Source organism: Podarcis pityusensis (genome assembly GCF_964106645.2).
Source record: "Podarcis pityusensis genome assembly, chromosome: 12".
Lineage (NCBI taxonomy): Eukaryota > Metazoa > Chordata > Lepidosauria > Squamata > Lacertidae > Podarcis > Podarcis pityusensis.
This window is the reverse complement of record NC_138037.1, coordinates 1,388,877-1,407,088: the sequence shown is the minus strand read 5'-3', so window position 1 is coordinate 1,407,088 and position 18,212 is coordinate 1,388,877. Positions and strand designations below refer to the sequence as shown.

General features: G+C 44.5%; 1 protein-coding gene across 2 annotated transcripts in view; it reads left to right on the top strand.

Annotated features, from left to right (window-relative positions):
- Positions 1-1,809: 1,809 nt before the first annotated feature.
- The window catches only part of LOC308459780 (uncharacterized protein), a 67,372-nt gene continuing 50,969 nt past the window's right edge, over positions 1,810-18,212 (top strand). The window contains exons 1-6 of one of the 2 annotated variants that reach the window (XM_080975457.1): positions 2,464-2,633; positions 9,408-9,906; positions 10,035-10,116; positions 10,804-10,886; positions 11,546-11,672; positions 12,212-16,388. In XM_080975457.1, coding sequence (XP_080831583.1) covers positions 9,493-9,906; positions 10,035-10,116; positions 10,804-10,886; positions 11,546-11,672; positions 12,212-13,884 — 2,379 coding nt within the window. In that variant the 5' untranslated portion in view covers positions 2,464-2,633; positions 9,408-9,492 and the 3' untranslated portion in view covers positions 13,885-16,388. Of the gene's footprint in view, positions 2,634-9,407; positions 9,907-10,034; positions 10,117-10,803; positions 10,887-11,545; positions 11,673-12,211; positions 16,389-18,212 lie in introns of those variants that run through there. The other variant, XM_080975458.1, reaches the window with a different exon arrangement.

Here is an 18,212-nt window from a genome sequence, read left to right as displayed (position 1 = left end):
CAACGGAGGAATTTCTGGGGCGAAGCTCCGACTTGCTCCGGGAAAGGAGTGCCTGCCTCGTCCCCTAAAACTAGGGGAGAGACCTGGAGGCAGAAGGGGCCCCACCTGATGCCTCTTATGCGAAAACCCGGAGCAGGATCCGCGCTCTTCACCTGCGCTTCCCAGCACATGGGATCCAGAAGCATTGCTGCCACCGTGAATTGCAAGAACATAAGAACCACCTGCGGGATCGGGCCCAGAAGAGCCCTTGGCTCATGTTCTGTTCGGAATGGCTCCTCCAGCTCGGCATCGTGTTCTCACAGTGGCCAGGCAGGATCGGAGCAACCAAACAACAGCTTTCCAACAGTTGCTAGTCAGAAATGTTATAAAAACATGAGGGGGCAGGCGCATAAGTACAGGGGCCTCATTTCCAAAAACCCTGCAAAGCACAAAGATGCTAAAGCCCGCTCGCCCGCCCATCCCCGCTTCTCCCTGTTGAATGGTTTCTTTAAATATAAGGTTCATTATTGTTTCACAAGATGTGTATTTCTTTAAAGGCCAGAGCAAATAACATAACCTAGTTTTACAGCTGCGAAGCAGAACAACAGGTGTTGTTAAGTTGTGTTAATTAAGTTGTTGGGTATAGTATATAAAGAGCAGCATGTGGGTCTCTCGGTACCCTGGTGGATGGGTCACACTTATTGATATAATGTAATTTAGTGTAAAAGGAGTTTTTGTTTTTGTTATTAAACCAAGCGAAAGATACTTTTGCGTTTCTTGAATGTGTGGTCTCCCCATCACGCCTTCTGCAGCCCAACTAATCTGCAAAATAACCAACACCCCCCCCCCAATATTTTATTTATTTGCATTTCAAAACTGTAACTTCTTCTATCACTTTCAAAGATACAAACATTATTGGACTTCCCTTCCTCTCCTTCCATGGCTCATTTTATAATCCACTCCTTCCCACATCTTAGTTTTCCAATCCTTTCTCTTTTACTCTTTATCTCCTGTTCTTACTTACACTGCTGAAGTTACTAGCAACCTGCTAAGTTAATTGTTATAATTAATTGTTTATTATAGTTTTTCATGTGTTATATATATATATATATATATATATATAATCCTGTCCTCCTTAAACCTTTATTTCATCTTGATTTCTTATTCTACTGGTCATTCCTGCAAATTCCACATATTCCAACATCTCAAGGTGCCACTCCTCCAAGAGATCGGAAGGAACTTGGTCTTCTGCCAAGTTCTGTCTGTCCTTATTCAAGTTGCTGGCAAATCCTACAAAAGGAAATACCATATTTTTCCGTGTATAAGATTAGGTTTTTTCCCTAAAAAATAATGTCAAAAATTAGGGGGTGTCTTATACACAGATGCATCTTCCCTCCATTTTCTTAAATCTGAGTCCCCAAAAATAGGGGGCATCTTATACATGGGGCGTCTTATAGACGGAAAAATACGGTACTTTGTTCTAATATTGAGTCTTGCTAGGAACCAGGGCTGGACTGCACCACAGCACTTACCCTGGCTTTAACAAAACAAAAAAAAAGGAATAATGAGAACAGGGGTTACACTAGTTCAACCTTGGCAAACATGTCCAGACAAGTACAATAGAACTTCCTTTGCATGTCTGGACCCCTTGGCAAGTTTGGTGATGCGATTAGGCTTTCCTTGGCCGACAATCAGCTCAGCAATTGCCACCTCTGGGCACTTCCTGGGGTAGGAGGTGTGTCTACATGTCCTCAGGCTTGGGGAGGTGGCAGGGGAAAGAGTCATAGTGTTGAAATGGAGGCAGCTGGCAAAGGAGTTGATTTTATATGATCGTTAAAGCTAGGTAACTTCCCTGAGCTGCCAAGTCGAAAGGATACATTTATGCATAATATTTGTAGCGTTTAACAAGTTGTGCCCCACCCCTGCAATTTCCGTAACAGGAGGAACTCAGCATCAGAACAGACGCCCTGCAGAATCAGGCCACACTCTGCTCCTTGCTCATCCCCATGCATGATCTGAACAAGCCTCCCACGAATCCTCTCTGGGACTCCCTTCTCCCCATTGCACCCCTAAGGGGGAAGAGAGAAGAGACTCGCCGGATCCCAGGAGGCGCCTCCTAGGCAGCGCTCGGCTTGCAGAGAGAGAGACAAAAGGCAAGGAATGGTGCTCTGGAGGACCTGCCTCTCCCCCGCCTTTATTTCCCCTACTCTCCTTTCTAGGAATCCAGCGCGGCTCCTTTTAACCCTTGCAAAGCCGAGACACCAAGCTCCCCCCCCCCCCTGCACTTTCTCTCTTGAAAGCAGGAGCCCCGAGCATTGCGCACACCCGGAGAGCATTCATTTGGGGGGGGGCCTCTTGGCTAGGAGCATTTCCCCCTGCGCTTCTTTTTGCTGGCCAAGGCAGGGAGCAGTTCAGATCCCAGACCAGAGCCCCCCCCCAAATAAAACCTCCTTGGCAGAGGGAGGGAGGGATGAGCTCGGCTTTGCAAGGGTTAAAAGGCACTGATCTGCATTCCTAGAGAGGACAGGCAAGACAGGAGGGGCAGGTCCTCCATTGCAACACCCCCTTCCCCCCCCCATCGCTTCCTCCTAAGGGAGGCTGGTGGTTTTTGTCTGCGGAGCAAGCGCTGCCTCCGTGGCGCATTCTGGGAGCTGGTGAGTCTGGGGGAGAAGGGGCTGGAGGGTGGGTGTGCTGGGGGGGGGATGCTCAGCTAATGCATGTGGGGCCCCCCAAGTCTGAGAGCAGAGGGTCCTGCCCTAGCCCTCCATGAAAAGGCAGGGAGGGGACCTGTTTGCAGCAAGCCTGGCGCTCTAGTCTTCCTTAGGATCCCTAGGCTGCTGCTTGCAACTTTGCGCGCGGGGGGGGGGGGTGTCTCTGCATGCAGAGAAGACTGATCAGGATCCGCCACAGGGACGAGCAGAGGCTGCAGCCGGACGGGGCGTGAAATATAAGCAAAAGATCAAAGGAAAACCTGAGCTGTGCAATCCATCAATAAGGCAGGCGGAGAGGTGGAGGGCCGCCTCTGCCCGAGCTATAATTCCCAGATTTCCCTGGAATGAAGCACAAATTCTTAGATCCCCTTTTTTTGGGAGGGGCGGTTCTTAGCAACCCTCAGCATCCTTAACTGGGAGACCCTCTCCCACCGGCTCCCTCTGACTGGGCTATATTATTATTATTATTATTATTATTATTAATACCCCACCCATCTGGCTGGGCTTCCCCAGCCACTCTGGGCGGCTTCCAACAAAATATTAAAATACAGTAATCTGTCAAACATTAAAAGCTTCTCTAAACAGGGCTGCCTTCAGATGTCTTCTAAAAGTCTGGTAGTTGGTGTTCTCTTGGACATCTGGTGGGAGGGCGTTCCACAGGGCGGGTGCCGCCACTGAGAAGGCCCTCTGCCTGGTTCCCTATAATTCCCAGAGTTTCCTGGCAAAAAGATTGAATTGCTCAGACACTCTTAAGGGGGGCATGTCCTAGGAACTCCCAGCACCTTTTACAAACTATGGTTCCCAGGATTCTTTGGACTCGTTAAAGTGGTCTCATCCTGCTTTGCAGATGGAGCACAGAGAGGGGCCTGGGAGTGTGTGTTGTGTTTTTGTGTGTTTTTTTAATAACTTTTTGTTGGGTTTTATGAACAGGGATCATCAGAAGTATAAAGGATAAGGGAAAACAAAACACTGAATCTTCTCTGCATCACAAAAATAGCATAATAAATGGACAGGAATATCTTCAACGCATGGTTCATTATTATTGGGGTGTCTGAGTTCTCAGTTCATGAATTGGTTTAAGCTAAAGCAGAAAAGGGGGAAACAGGACAGAGAAGAGTTAACAAATAACATTGAGCATCTTATAGTCAAAGGCCTGGCCAGGAGCCCCTGGGGTTGCGCTGAGGTCAGGTGTGAAAAATAGTCCTTTTTCCTCCAACTGAAATTGAAATAGTTTATTGTCACTTGTACAACTTGCATACAGTGAGATTACACAGGCACTCCCCACTCAGCTCTCTTGGTCTTAATTCCCCTTGTTTACTGACCCACACCCACCAAACCCGAAAGTCATTTGCCCTGTTGTTCTCTTCATTCAGCAGCCTAACAGCCCAGGGATAGAAGCTGTTCTTCACCCTGTTGGTGCGACTAATCCTGCTTCTATATCTTCTGTCCGAGGGCAGGAGATCAAGAAAGTGCTGGCCAGGTTGTGAATCATCCCTGAGAATTTTCCTCACTCTCCTGAGGCAACCTTCTTCCGCTATTTCATCCAGCGGATTCACGGGACAGCCCATAATATCTTGTGCTGCATCCACCACCCTCTGTAGGCACTTCCTATCAGATGATGTCAAACCAGCGTCCCACACCGTGATGCAGTAGGAAAGGACACTTTCTATTGCGGACCGGTAGAAGGAGACCATCAAATGTTGATTGACATCATTCTTCCGCAATACTCTGAGGAGATGGAGTCTCTGTTGGGCTTTCTTAACTACCTGGGTTGTACTGATTTTCCCAGTAAGGTCTTCACTGAGATAAACTCTGAGGAATTTAAAGGAAGAGACTCTCTCCACACAGCGGGGCTAGTTCTCCTCTCTTCCTCCCAAAGTCCAACACCATCTCCTTTGTCTTGCTGATATTAAGGTGCAAGTTGTTCCCTAGGCACCATGGAGATATTTTTTGGACCTCCCCTCTAGACACTGATTCGTCTCCACCTGTTATTAAACCCATTATAGTGGTGTCATTTGCAAACTTAATAATTGCAGCAGATGGGTCAGATTATACACAATTGTATGTATACAATGAATACAGGTAGGGACTTAGCACACATCCCTATGTTACCAATGAAACAGTATCAAGTAATTGGTCTATTGATGAACGTGGGTTCAAAGTGGAGATAGTGGTTTATGTTTAAATTCAAATTTAGATCAACCAGGTGCAGCCCAATCCTGAAGGGGTGGGGATATTCCTGGGGTGGCTTCCCCCCTCCTTTTCATGATGCTGTGTGTGTAGCTTAGTGATGCCAAAACCTGGAAGTGGGGTTATGGCGGTAGAAAAGGAGGCAGTTCTTCAGATTCTTGGGGACCTAAGTGAACCCTTGGTGTGAGCACCTCAAATTGGGCCCCGAAATGAACGGAACACCAAAAACAGGAATGAGATGTGTTTTCAAGGGTTGTTGAGGAGATTCAGTGAGGAGGGGCAGATCCATGGAGGCCACCTTGAGCGCTCTGGAGGAAAAAGATGGGGGGGAAATGTCGTTAATAAAGAGAGTGAACCCAGCCAATAATGTGGTTGCTCCATTTTGGACCAGGTTGTGAGTTGTTGTAGCAGAACCCACCGCTAGCCACCGATAACTCAGCAGACACCCCGCTAACTGCTCCCCATTATATATAGCAGACCCATTGCTTGGCAGGCCAATTACATGAATTTCTGCAATTTCCCACAGGCTACCTTGTGAGGATCTTATGTGAGGGGAAACTTAGTGATTTAGAGTCTTAGGAAAGAGCCGAACGAAGAACAGTTTTATTTATAAAAGAAGAGGTCCATGAAACAAATTTGGGGTCAGGAGATGCGTTCTTCCAAATAAAAGTTGGCTTATTACTTAAACTAAATAGATAGATGTCACTGTAGTACATGCACAGCTTTTCTTAAACTTCAATTGCTAAAAGCTCTCTTGTTGCACTTCAGTTAAATGTTCAGGTTTCTACTATAGGAGGTAAAAGAATTAACTCGGTTTCTGTTCATTTACTTAGTTATGACCAGGGTTATAACTAAGTAAATGAACCAAAATGGTCCAAGGCCTGGAAACGATGCCTTCTGAGGAACGGCTAAGGGAGCTGGGCATGTTTAGCCTGGAGAAGAGGAGGTTAAGGGGTGATATGATAGCCATGTTCAAATATATAAAAGGATGTCACATAGAGGAGGGAGAAAGGTTGTTTTCTGCTGCTCCGGAGGAGCGGACACGGAGCAATGGATCCAAACTACAAGAAAGAAGATTCCACCTAAACATTAGGAAGAACTTCCTGACAGTAAGAGCTGTTCGACAGTGGAATTTGCTGCCAAGGAGTGTGGTGGAGTCTCCTTCTTTGGAGGTCTTTAAGCAGAGGCTTGACAACCATATGTCAGGAGTGCTCTGATGGTGTTTCCTGCTTGGCAGGGGGTTGGACTCGATGGCCCTTGTGGTCTCTTCCAACTCTAGGATTCTAGGGTTACACTTAAATACTTTTAATGCAGCGCAGCTTCCTTCTCAGCCTAATACTTTGGTTCCTGAGCGAGGGGCATTTTTCGTTCGTCCGCCTCTCTCTTAGCCATCCCACTCCTGAGGGATTTCCCACAGACCCAGGGGATCCCCTCAGCCCTTGTTCTTGGTTTGGGGATCTCCTTTTCCTAGCAGATCTCTCCCCTCCTGACTGGAAGGAGACCCTGGTTTAGTCCGTCTTCCCACAGCTTCTCCCTCTCCTGCCTCAGACTCAGACCTCCAGATTAAATCCTGTCTCCATATTCTCCCCAGACCCTCCACTGGGTCGTCTTTGTATGTAAGCTGCTGCGAGGCTCCTTCTCCTCCAGGATCAGAGCCAGTTCTCCCTCAGACAGAGATAATAATAATAATAATAATAATAATAAATAAATAAATAAATAAATAAATAAAATAAATCCCTACCTCCCCTCTTAGATCAAAGCCAGTTTTCCCTCAGACAGAACCTCTTTGAATAATAATAATAATAATAATAATAATAATAATAATAATAAATTCCCCCTCTCAGATTAGGCCCTGTTAAACTCTCTCCCTCAGAAAGGGCTCCTTGGATTTTCCCTCCAAAAGGGCTGGCAGCCAATCAGAGAGAGAGAGAGACGCCCGCCCTCTGGCAGCATCTCTGAGGCGCTGCCTCCCCCGAGTGTCCCTCACAGTTGCCTTCAAGGGCGGCTGCTCCACACGGAGGGTCTTGCGATGCCCCACCTGATCCCGAGTGGGGACCCCATGGCCTCGTCCCCTCAGCCCCCAAGGGATGGTGGCTGGCAAAGGAGCTGGAGCTAGAAATGGGCCCTGCTCCGTCACTGAGGCCACCTGAGCCTCCAGGGGCCACGTGGGATGTAAGAGAACACCCAGGAATATATGGCTGGGGGGCAGAATACGCTATGTAACATTATTATTGATAATATTGTTAATATTGATTACCTGTGCTTGACCCTAAGTTCCCAGGACAGTATACACAATATTATGTGCAGTTTAAAACCACTTGCAATCACAGAAAGAAGATTACTCCTAATTAACTTCGTTTTTAAGTGGTGTCCTTTGACCCCACCCACTTGGCCCTCAGGAAAACAACAACTATAATTTTATTATTTATACCTGTCCCTTTGGGGGTGCCCCACCCCATTACCATGTCTTTAGAGTGTTGCAGGTTCCAAGTGCTAGAAAATGAGAGAGAAGCAGGAAAGAAGTTGTCCCCAAAGTGGGGGTGGGAGCAACTTTTGAGGATCCCAGGGTTAGGACCCCCACTCTAGATTAGTATCCAAATTACACTCCATAGTTGATCGACTCAAATGTCGATCACCCTTCTGACTTTGCTCTTTGACTGAAAATACAGAAAGGCAGGGACAACCAGGCTGCTTCATCTCACAGAAATCCCTTTAGTTGCCGGCATATTTTGCTTGGTCACTTTCTTTCCAGGAGGGCTGGAGGATTATTTATTTATTTATTCAGATTTTTTTTTAAATGACAAACAATTATCAACCAACCAACATAAAAAGAGAATTTTGAAGGATCTCCTGAACTTCCCTCCTCCCCTTGGTGGGTCCTTATATTAATCTTTTCCTCCTGCATCTTGTCTATTAATCCAAATCTTTTAAATCTGTTATACCCAAAATTCAACATTAAACCAGAAGTGTTATTCTAATCCTACTAATAATTTTAGTTGTTTACAATGGTGTTTAAGGTAAATTATATATTTTCCCCATTCAATATAAATTTTTGGTCTTCCTGGTTTCTGATTCTTCCAGTCATTTTTGCCAATTGGGCATAGTCCATCAACTTACCATATTTTTCGCTCTATAAGACGCACCAGACCACAAGACGCACCTAGTTTTTGGAGGAGGAAAACAACAAGAAGAAAAAATTCTGAATCTCAGAAGCCAGAACAGCAAGAGGGATTGCTGTGCAGCGAAAGCAGCAATCCCTCTTGCTGTTCTGGCTTCTGGGATAGATGTGCAGCCTGCATTCGCTCCGTAGGACGCAGACACATTTCCCCTTACTTTTTAGGAGGGAAAAAGTGAGTCTTATAGAGCAAAAAATACGGTAATCTTCCATTCTTCTCTGGTATGAAGAAGAAGAAGACTGTCTTCTTTCCATCTCTGGGCTAATAACATCCGAGCAGCAGTGGTCACATACATAAATAGTCTTTTCTGATCTGTTGGAATTTCAGCACCTAGAATTCCTAAAAGAAAAGCTTCGAGTTTTCTAGAAAAGGTTATTTTAAACATTTCCCCCCCCCCCAGTTCATTATATATCATCTCCCAGAATTCTTTTACTACCTTACATGTGCCTTCTTTTTCCTTTCTTTTCCTGCATGTATTTGACCTTATTTTGTACATTTTAGCTAGTTTATTAGGAGTTAAATACCAAAGATATATCACGTTCATAAAATTTTCTTTCAATGTATAACATGCTTCAGAGTCCCTCGTCCAGTGTATCATAACTGATTTAACCTGTTCATCTTTCGTATGCTATTCTAATATTAATATTTTAATATTAATTTATACATTTTTGAAAGCAATTTAGTCTTGTTTTCTAACAGCTCTTTTTCAAATTTAGAGGTTTTATTAAGAAAACCTTCTTTTAATCCATCTTAAATATATCATTTAGCTCATGGTATTGTAACCGATCAGTTAATTCTTCTCTTATACTCTTAAAGCTCTTAAATATTAGTTGATGTCCTACTTCCATTAACAGTTCTTTGTAAGTTGCCAAGTCATTTCTCATACTGAATTTTTTCAAAGATACCGCTTCCTGTGGGTCAAGCCACCATAGTGTTTTTTACTCTAATGGATTTTTATATTTTCTCTATACTTCATAAACCAATTTTCTTACTACATGATTTAGGAAAGCTGTATGTACTTTAACCTTCTTGTACCACAAAAATGCATGCCAACCTTATCTATTGTCATAAACCTCGAGATCTAAAATGAGTTTTTAAATAATATACATTCCCTTAGCCAACGTAAACAGAATGCTTCATAATATAATCTTAAATCCGGCAGGGAGAATCCACCTCTACCTTTAGAATCTATCAGAGGAGGGCTTCCTTTGTTAAAGAAAGCTCAGACTCTGGGCTGTGGTGGAATCCAGCCCTGGTTTCTAGTAAGACTCATCCATGCTTGCTCAGGGTACCTTTTTCTTCTCCTGACCGTGTATTAGTCTTATAACAAAACAATGTATTTGCTTTGTAGGATTTGCTAACACCTCTCATTAGGACAAACAGAACTGGGCAGAAGACCAATCTTCCAATCTCTTGGAGGCTTCCTGAGAGCCCAGATGGATGAGCTAGAGTCAGCTGGCCCTGAAGCAGGAAGAGACCATGCCATCGAAACTGAGAGCAGTGGGGGATTATGGGAAATCTCCGTTCAAAAGATCCTGGGTGAAGAGGACACCCTCCACTCAGATGTGCAGAACCAGCGGTTCAGGCAGTTCTGCTACCAGGAGGCCGAAGGACCCCGAGAGGTTTGCAGCCGACTCTACCGCCTTTTCCGTCAGTGGCTGAAGCCAGAAAGGCATACAAAAGCTCAGATGCTGGACCTGGTGATCTTGGAGCAGTTCCTGACTGTCCTTCCGCCAGAGATGGAGAGCTGGGTGAGGGAATGTGGAGCAGAGACCAGTTCCCAGGCGGTGGCCCTGGCCGAAGGATTCCTCCTGAGTCAGGCAGAGGAGAGGAAGCAGGCAGAGCAGCAGGTGAGAGAAACTTTCCTCAGGATACCCTCAAGGGGCTCTGAATGATATGGGAGATCCTTTTCTTTTTTTGTCTCTGCCACTTCTTTTCTAATCTTTCTCCTCAATCTGTGTTCTTGTTGCTATATCAGGGAACAGTCATCTTTGCAGAAATGGGCCCTGATTCCTCTGAGGCAGAGAGGACTGCATTGGACTCCAGAGAGACACCCCTGGGTAAGATGGAGTTTTTTCTCCGTTTCGTCACATTCTTTGCATCTGGGGGTTCTTTTCATGTTTTTGAGGATACTTGGGGTCAAGAGCCTAAAGGAGGGGATATGTACCATAGATTCCAGCGTATAAGACGACTTTTTAACCCCGGAAAAGAGGTTAAAAAGCCGGGGGTCATTTTATACGCTGGGTATGGGCGGCGCGGAGCCCTCCCACTGCTGCTTCGGAAGCAGCAGCAGGTGTAGCGGGCTCCACTCCACTCCAGGCGGCTTTCTCCTGGCACGGAGCCTGCCCTCCCGCTGCTGCTTTTGAAGCAGCGGGCGGCTGGCTCTGCTCTGCACCGGGAGAAAGCCGCCTGGCGTGGAGCCCGCCCCCCCTACTTCGGAAGCAGCAGGAGGGGTGGTGGGCTCCACTCTGCGCCAGGCGGCTTTCTCCCGGCGTGGAGCTGCCCAGCGTATTAGGCGACTGGGCTTATAAGACGAAGCCCCAAATTGCAGCTGCCAATTTGGGGGGGTCATCTAATACGCCGGAATCTACAGTATTTTTGCACAATTAAAATACGAAATGGGTACCAACATCAAAATGCACTCAGCTGGTGGCACTTTTTCGAAGGCCCATCTGTAGTTAGAGATGTGCTGCTTCACCTCTGAGAGCACACACCCTTGGCTTCCTACTTACCTTTATCTCTCACAGGTGACAGAAGGATGCTGGCAAGACCTGCTTATCCATCTTTTCATGGTGGCAAAGGAGTAGCAGCCGCTGTGGAACCAGATCAGGTAGGAAGAAGGAGCATTGTGGGCAAAGAGGCTGAGGGGTAGGGCAGCCAGGGTGCCTCTGGGCCAGGATGAACCTCTCTCCACTTGGCTTCTGTCAAAGCTGCCATTAACAAAGGCTGAACATGCCATTCAAGGAGGTTTATGTGCTGAGAATAATGAACAGCTGCCTCACCTTAATTTGCCTTCTGAGTACTTGTAGTATCATATACCACTGGTTGCTATTTTATTTATATATTGATTGTTGAATGTGAAAATAGTAGTTAAACCATACAAAACAGTTGCCAGGAGTCACCTATGCAGCCTCATCAGTTGCACAATGGGGCTTTTCCCCCCCTCTCCTCCTGCTCTCTGCACCCCCATGTGCCCCTTGAAGCTTTAGTGCATCAGGAGGGTCCCCACCACAGAACTGCACATGGGGAGAGAAGAGAAATGCTTGCAGAGACAAAATGTTTTGTAGAACACAGTGTGGCATTCCATCTATTTAAAAATAGATTAATAGCCATCATTAAAATACAAAGTAATAGAATGACCTTAAGACATTAAAAGAAGCATCCATAATTAAAATGTGCAGCAAAAGAGTAATCCATTAAAGTAAGAAAGAAATGTGTAGTGGATAATCTGTATGTTTTCTAAGAAGAGATACTTTCTTTTTCTTTTAGGGTCCAGTGTGCTTTGAAGATGTAGCTGTTCATTTCACAGATGAGGAGTGGGCGTTCCTGGATCCTGACCAGAGAGCTCTGCATAAGGAAGTCATGGGGGAGAATCGTGAGATCATGGACTCGCTTGGTAAGGCTCCCTGTTGCGTCACAATATCTGTTTTGAAAATCAATACAGGTGATGAACCTCCTATATTTTGATGCGGCTCAATAGTGCACCAACAGCATCTGGGACTCTGACACCTCTACAGCTCACCTTGAATGCACAGCTATCTACTGTTTAGTCTGCAAATCTTATTCTCCAAGTTATGCCTTTTTAAAACATAATCAGGTTGGCCTTAAATGCCTGGCCCTTTTTATAAGCTTCAGAATTATTAGGGAAGTTGGTGTAGCTCCCTGGCAGGTTTTTCCGTTTTTGCTTATGTCGGCTTTTGGTTGATCAAAGATTCCATGATGTGGCCAAACAAAATCCATCCTAGAAAAGAGCCAGGCTTTTGGAATCTCAGGTTCCCATAAATATCCCTGTTAGTGCCAGTAAACTAAGGCAGTAAGACCTCACATATAACTCCCTTCTGTACTTAATCTATCACATGTGTTTATGAGCAATGTTCAATAATTTGGGGCTCCATCTCTTGCCGAGGCTCTAATCCATTTCTCTCTTTGTTACAGATAATGATGACTTGGAAATTAAGAACGAGGGAGACCACATCATCCACACAGTGGAAAAGACATATCCATATTCAGAGTTTGGACAGAGCTACAGTCAGAGTTCCCATTCCACTTCCCATCAAATAAATCCCATTTGGAAGAAACTGTATCAGTGCTTGGAATGTGGAAAGAACTTCACTTGGAAGAAAAGTCTCACGTCTCATCAAAGAATTCATACAGGGGAGAAACTATATTACTGCTTGGAATGTGGAAAGACCTTCAGCGAGAGGGGCAAGCTCACGGCCCATCAAAGAATTCATACAACAGAGAAACCATATCAGTGTTTGGAATGTGGAAAAAGCTTTAGTGAGAGGGCCAATCTCATTTCCCATCAAAGAATTCATACAGGGGAGAGACCTTATCAGTGTTTGGAATGTGGAAAGAGCTTCAGTCAGAGCACTCATCTCACTTGCCATCAAAGAATCCACACTGGGGAGAAGCCCTATCAGTGCTTGGAATGTGGAAAAAGCTTCACCTGGAAGAAAAGTCTCACATCCCATCAAAGTATTCATACAGGGGAGAAGCCCTATCCGTGCTTGGAATGTGGAAAAAGCTTCAGTGAGATGGGCAAGCTCACGGCCCATCGAAGAATTCACAACGGGGAAAAAGCATATCAGTGCTTGGAATGTGGAAAGAGCTTCAATAAAAGCGCCAATCTCACATCCCATCAAAGAATTCATACAGGGGAGAAACCATATCAGTGCTTGGACTGTGGAAAGAGGTTCAGTCAGAGTGCCAATCTCACAACCCATGAAAGAATTCATACAGGGGAAAAACCCTACAAGTGCTTGGAATGTGGAAAAAACTTCAGAGAGAGGGGCAATCTCACGTCCCATCAAAGAATTCACAGTGGGGAGAAACCATATCAGTGCTTGGAGTGTGGAAAGAGTTTCAGTAAGAGTGCCTATCTCACGTCCCATCAAAGAATTCATACAGGGGAGAAACCCTACCAGTGCCTGGAATGTGGAAAGTGCTTCACCTGGAAAGAAAGTCTCACTTCCCATGAAATGATCCATACAGGGGAGAAACCCTATCAGTGTTTGGAATGTGGAAAGAGCTTCAATAAGAGCACCTATCTCACATCCCATCAAATAATTCATACGGGGGAGAAGCCATATCAGTGCTTGGAATGTGGAAAGACCTTCAGTCGGAGCACCAATCTCACGGCTCATCAAAGAATTCATACAGGGGAGAAACCATATCACTGCATGGAATGTGGAAAGAGCTTTACCTGGAAAGAAAGTCTCATTTCCCATCAAATAATTCATAAAGGCGAGAAACCATTTCAGTGTATGGAATGTGGAAAGAGTTTCAGTGAGAGTGCCCATCTCACTGCCCATCAAATAACTCATACAAGGGAGAAACCCTATCAGTGCATGGAATGTGGAAAGAGCTTCTGTAAGAGGGCCAATCTTACTTCCCATCAGAGAATCCACACTGGGGAGAAACCCTATCAGTGCTTGGAATGTGGAAAGAGGTTTAATACAAGCACAAACTTCCGTCGACATCAAAGTATTCACCGTGGGGAGAAACCATATCAGTGCTTGGAATGTGGAAAGAGCTTCAGCCAGAGCACCCATCTGACTTCCCATCATAGAACTCACAGAAGAGAGGAACAATATCATTTCTCTTAATGTTGAAAAGAGCTTCAGTCAGAACATCAATCTCATGACCAATAAAATAATTCATACAGGGGAGAAACCATATCAATGCTTCTAATGTGCTAAGAACTTCAGTCAGAGAATCCATCATACTTCCCATGAAAGATCTTCCAGAGGAATCATAAAATTGTAGCGATCGATCGACCCTGAGGTTCATTTACCCCAATCCCCTCAAGGCTGGAATCTCAGCTAAAGTATCTCAGACAGATGGCCACGCAATCCTTCTATGGGAATTCCCTTCCATTGTTGAATAGCTATTATGGTATTGTCTAAGTTCTTGTCTGATGTTTAGTTGGAATCTCCTTTATTGTTACTTTAATCCATGTCTTCAGGTCCTGCTCCTGGAGCAAGAGAACATAAGTTTTCTCCATCTTTCATGGGACAGCCCTTTTGATCTTAGAAGATGGCTATCTCTCTCGGGCTCCATTTGTATGTAAAGTTGTATGCACCTGTATCAAAGTAATTCATAATTATAAGTATACTATAATAGTAGATTTAAGGTACTGTTAGCTAGGGAGGTGGGGCAGAGTGAGTTTGGAATGCTGGGGTGAGAGGTGATTGGCCGAGTTTCAAAGGAGGTTTGAATAAATACAGTATCCAAAAAGTAGTCATAAACAATGAATGAAACATTAAAAATATACAATCAAGCTGAACAATTTCCACAATAATTGCAACAAGATCTTAAATAAGTATACAAGAGGAAAAAATGTAACAGCAACAGCCTCCCCACCCCGAAATCCCTACGCCCCAGAGCCTGTTCAGCAGGCTCAGCCTTTGCAGCTGGAGTCAGTCCATCAGTCTGGGCCCTCCCAGGCCAGGTGGAAAAAGGCCTGTAAGGCTGAGAGCAAGTCTTCTGGAGATGGCCAAGATGGTCTCTGGCCTCATCAGTAGAGACGGTTGGAGGGTGGAGTGGAGGGTGAGAGTGGTGGTTGTTGTGAAGCAGCCTTGGTTAAATTAGGAATAGAGGAACAGCATTATAATACCTGTTGTTACAGTTGTAATAAAGTGACAAAAATGGAAATGGGGACATTTGAAAGCATTCGTTTATGTACACAAATTTTCATTGAAACCTTTGTTTATTTTTTCAAAAGTCAGTTGCATTCTACCACACACCACCTCCTTCGCTACATTAGGGCTGAAGTGTTCTGGTAAGAGTGGCAGAGGAGAAAAGGCAGTTGTTTGGTGAAAGACCCAGCTCACAGCTGTGCACCTTTTACCAATGTTGATTTCAAGGCTTTATTTTAGCGTTTCTTGTCACGGGCCCAGTCTTGTGGAACATCCTGCCACTAGAGATTCTGTAGGTTCCTGCTGTGCCAACTTTTAACTGCCTGCTATTTTTGCTTCTATTCCATTAAGAGTACGTACACCCCTTCAGGGGTCTATTGATGCTTGTTTTTAAATTTTATTTTTCCTGTTAACTTGTTTTTAATTAACTTGCTTTTAATTTTAATTTTTATGATATTAATTGGTTTTATGTTCCTATATTGCTCTAAACTGCTGTAGTATATTTTGATGATACAGCTGTCTATAAATACTTAAATGAACAATCCTGTAAGGTAGTTTAGGCTGAGAGACAGTGACTGGCTGGCCCTGAGCTTGGTAGCTGAGCAATACTCTCTCTTACCTCCCAGTCCTCTTAATATGACCTGTAATCCCATCATCTTTAAAATAAATGAATAAATAGAAATGATGGCTTTTGCTGCAAAGTGGACAGTTAGTTGCAAGGGTAACTTTTTGCATTGTCCACCGTCACATATGAAAACCAGACGAGAATACAGTCTTCCAAACAATGAAATCAAAATAAAGTCTTTCAGAAGTTCGTGAAAAGATGGCGCCTTGCCCCAAAGACAGTGTCCATGATGTCGGGTTCTGCAGCTTCCAGAGAGGAACCTGGCACAGTCCATGTGTTCCTGGACTAGGGCACCCACCTTCTAACCTGGAATTAAACAACTGGTCACAGAAATCATATCACACCCTTTAACCTGCTTAGCTATTGGCTGTCCTGATCCTTAGGTCAAGAAATCTGAAGCTGCGGAACCTTGAGACTTTGTACACACCTTTCATTTAAAGCACATTTCCCCCGGCACACACAACCCACACCTGAATTTATTTTGAATTGTTGGGGTTTTTTTTTTTTAAAAAAAAACATGTTCCTTTAGTGCATTGTGACTTTTTGGGGTTTCTACATAGATGGATAGACTAGAGATACTTCGGTGTCAAAGCAGAGTATGGTATCTTAAGATTTAATGTTACAGTAGAAATGTTCCATTTCATATACGGTAAAGTATCATAAAATTTGTTTGCCTAGTGAATTCATGGGAGGGGGAATCATTTGTACTATTCTATGAATCTGTTTGCATGGGTTTAATGTTGTTTGGAGACAATAACTCTCAGTAATTTCATATTATCTATGTGTTTGTCGTGTGTTCAGCACACGTAATTGCAGATGAGACTAAATAAAATGCTTCCTAGGAAAATCCCTTGGACTGCTGCTGTAGTGTTTCAAATGTGGCTTCACTTACATATATCGTATTTATTGCAGAAAAATTACACCATAGTTGGCTCATTAATCTGAACCCTGATGAACCCTGCTGCTTTCTCCCAATTTCTTAGGTAGAAATAACTGATAATGAAAAGGAAGAGGCACACCCTTTCCCCCAAACGTTTAGAATCTAGTGAGCATCATGGAGAATTTCAGCACTTAGTCATGTGCCTGCAAGCTTGGCCGTCTATAAAAAGTGCAAATGTGTAAGTAGATGTTCACATACTGCCATGAATTAAAACTTAATCCTCCTTTTAAATATAAAAGGTATGCATTACAGTGCTAAAGTGGCTCAAGAAAGTAATTGCTGTGGCAGCTGACATCTTAGAGAGCACAATGCCACTACGCTAACTAACCTGGAAAGCTGTTGTGTTATCTCTGTAGGGATAAGCCTGGAGTCGAACATTGTGCATGCCAAGCAGATGCTCTACTGCTGAGCTATGGCGATTCCCCATATTTGGTGCTGCCACCTGATTAAAGAAATCTTGGGCAAGGCATCATTTGTCTCTTCAATGATGTGTTCTATGTTGCAAACTGCCCTTTGGTCTCTTGATGAATGGCGGTATCTCAAGGGCATAGGCCTGGGCAGTGTTTCTGGAGGTCCTGGGCTGCCCAGATGACAAGACCCCCCCCCCCCCGGCCTCGCTGGTGTGGTTCAAATCAGAACAATATGTTTGGCACCTGCTTGACTGCTGGAAGGAGACATACAAGACACCGTAGGGACTCCAGATTTGTACAGCGTTTACTCCTTAGCCTTTTCTTCTCCCAAAGGTATCCCACAAGGCTACAGATTGTTCCTCAGGATTCACTCCCCAAGCTTTTCTCACAAATGAGTACAGCTGCAAGGTAGCCGAGGTTTAGGATCAGAGTTTTCATTCTAGATGGACTACCTTCCCAGGTTGAAAAGCCCCACCTGCTCATTTCCTTGTACCGCATGTGCAGAAACCACCTTCTTGACTGTTGGACCCGCTATTGCTCTTGACTGCTCAATCCGGCCAAGCCTGTCTTCACATGCGGAAGATAGGTAAGTCCCTAAGTCATCAAGGGTTTCAGACACATCAGCTACCCTCACCTGGTTTAGCAGACCAAAGCCATTAGCCAAGATGTGGCCACATTTGCATACCTACAGCTTCTAGGAGCCACAAAGGGTGCAGGGTGTGGACCAATGGTGGATGAATAATAACAATAAAAGTCAATTCAATTAGCAATTAAGCATTTCTGAAAGGGGAAGTGGCATAGGTGTGCATGTTTCCTTTTAGATAATGTATAAAAACAAAGTATTAGTCATTATCAGAGTATGATTTATTGCTTTTGAAGTGAGATTAGCAGCTACCAAGTGCAGTTATTTCTACAGGGATGTAACACAGTGGCAGGGGTCTGTCTCAGTGGGCAGTTGTGCCACTGCACTGTGCACTCACTGCAGCTTCTGGGACAAGCTCAAGGGCAGCCCCACACAGAGCACAAGTCACCAGGCTTTTGAGTTTAGACCACCGAGGGAAACCCTTGGTGTGTATTATCACCAGTTTTAAAAGCCAAGAGTGTGTTTGCATCTTGGAACAAAATTATACTAGAAAAAACAAACTGCCTCATAATATGTTATCGTCATACTGAGCTGCTAAAGATTTTGTGACCCGTTGTGTTCTAGATGCTGCCTTCATGTTCACTGAGCTCAGTGTCAAAACAGTGAGAGTATTCATAATTAACCGCCCTAACAGCAGGTCACAAAGGGACATGTGTGATGCTTCTTTAAATCCCTAAA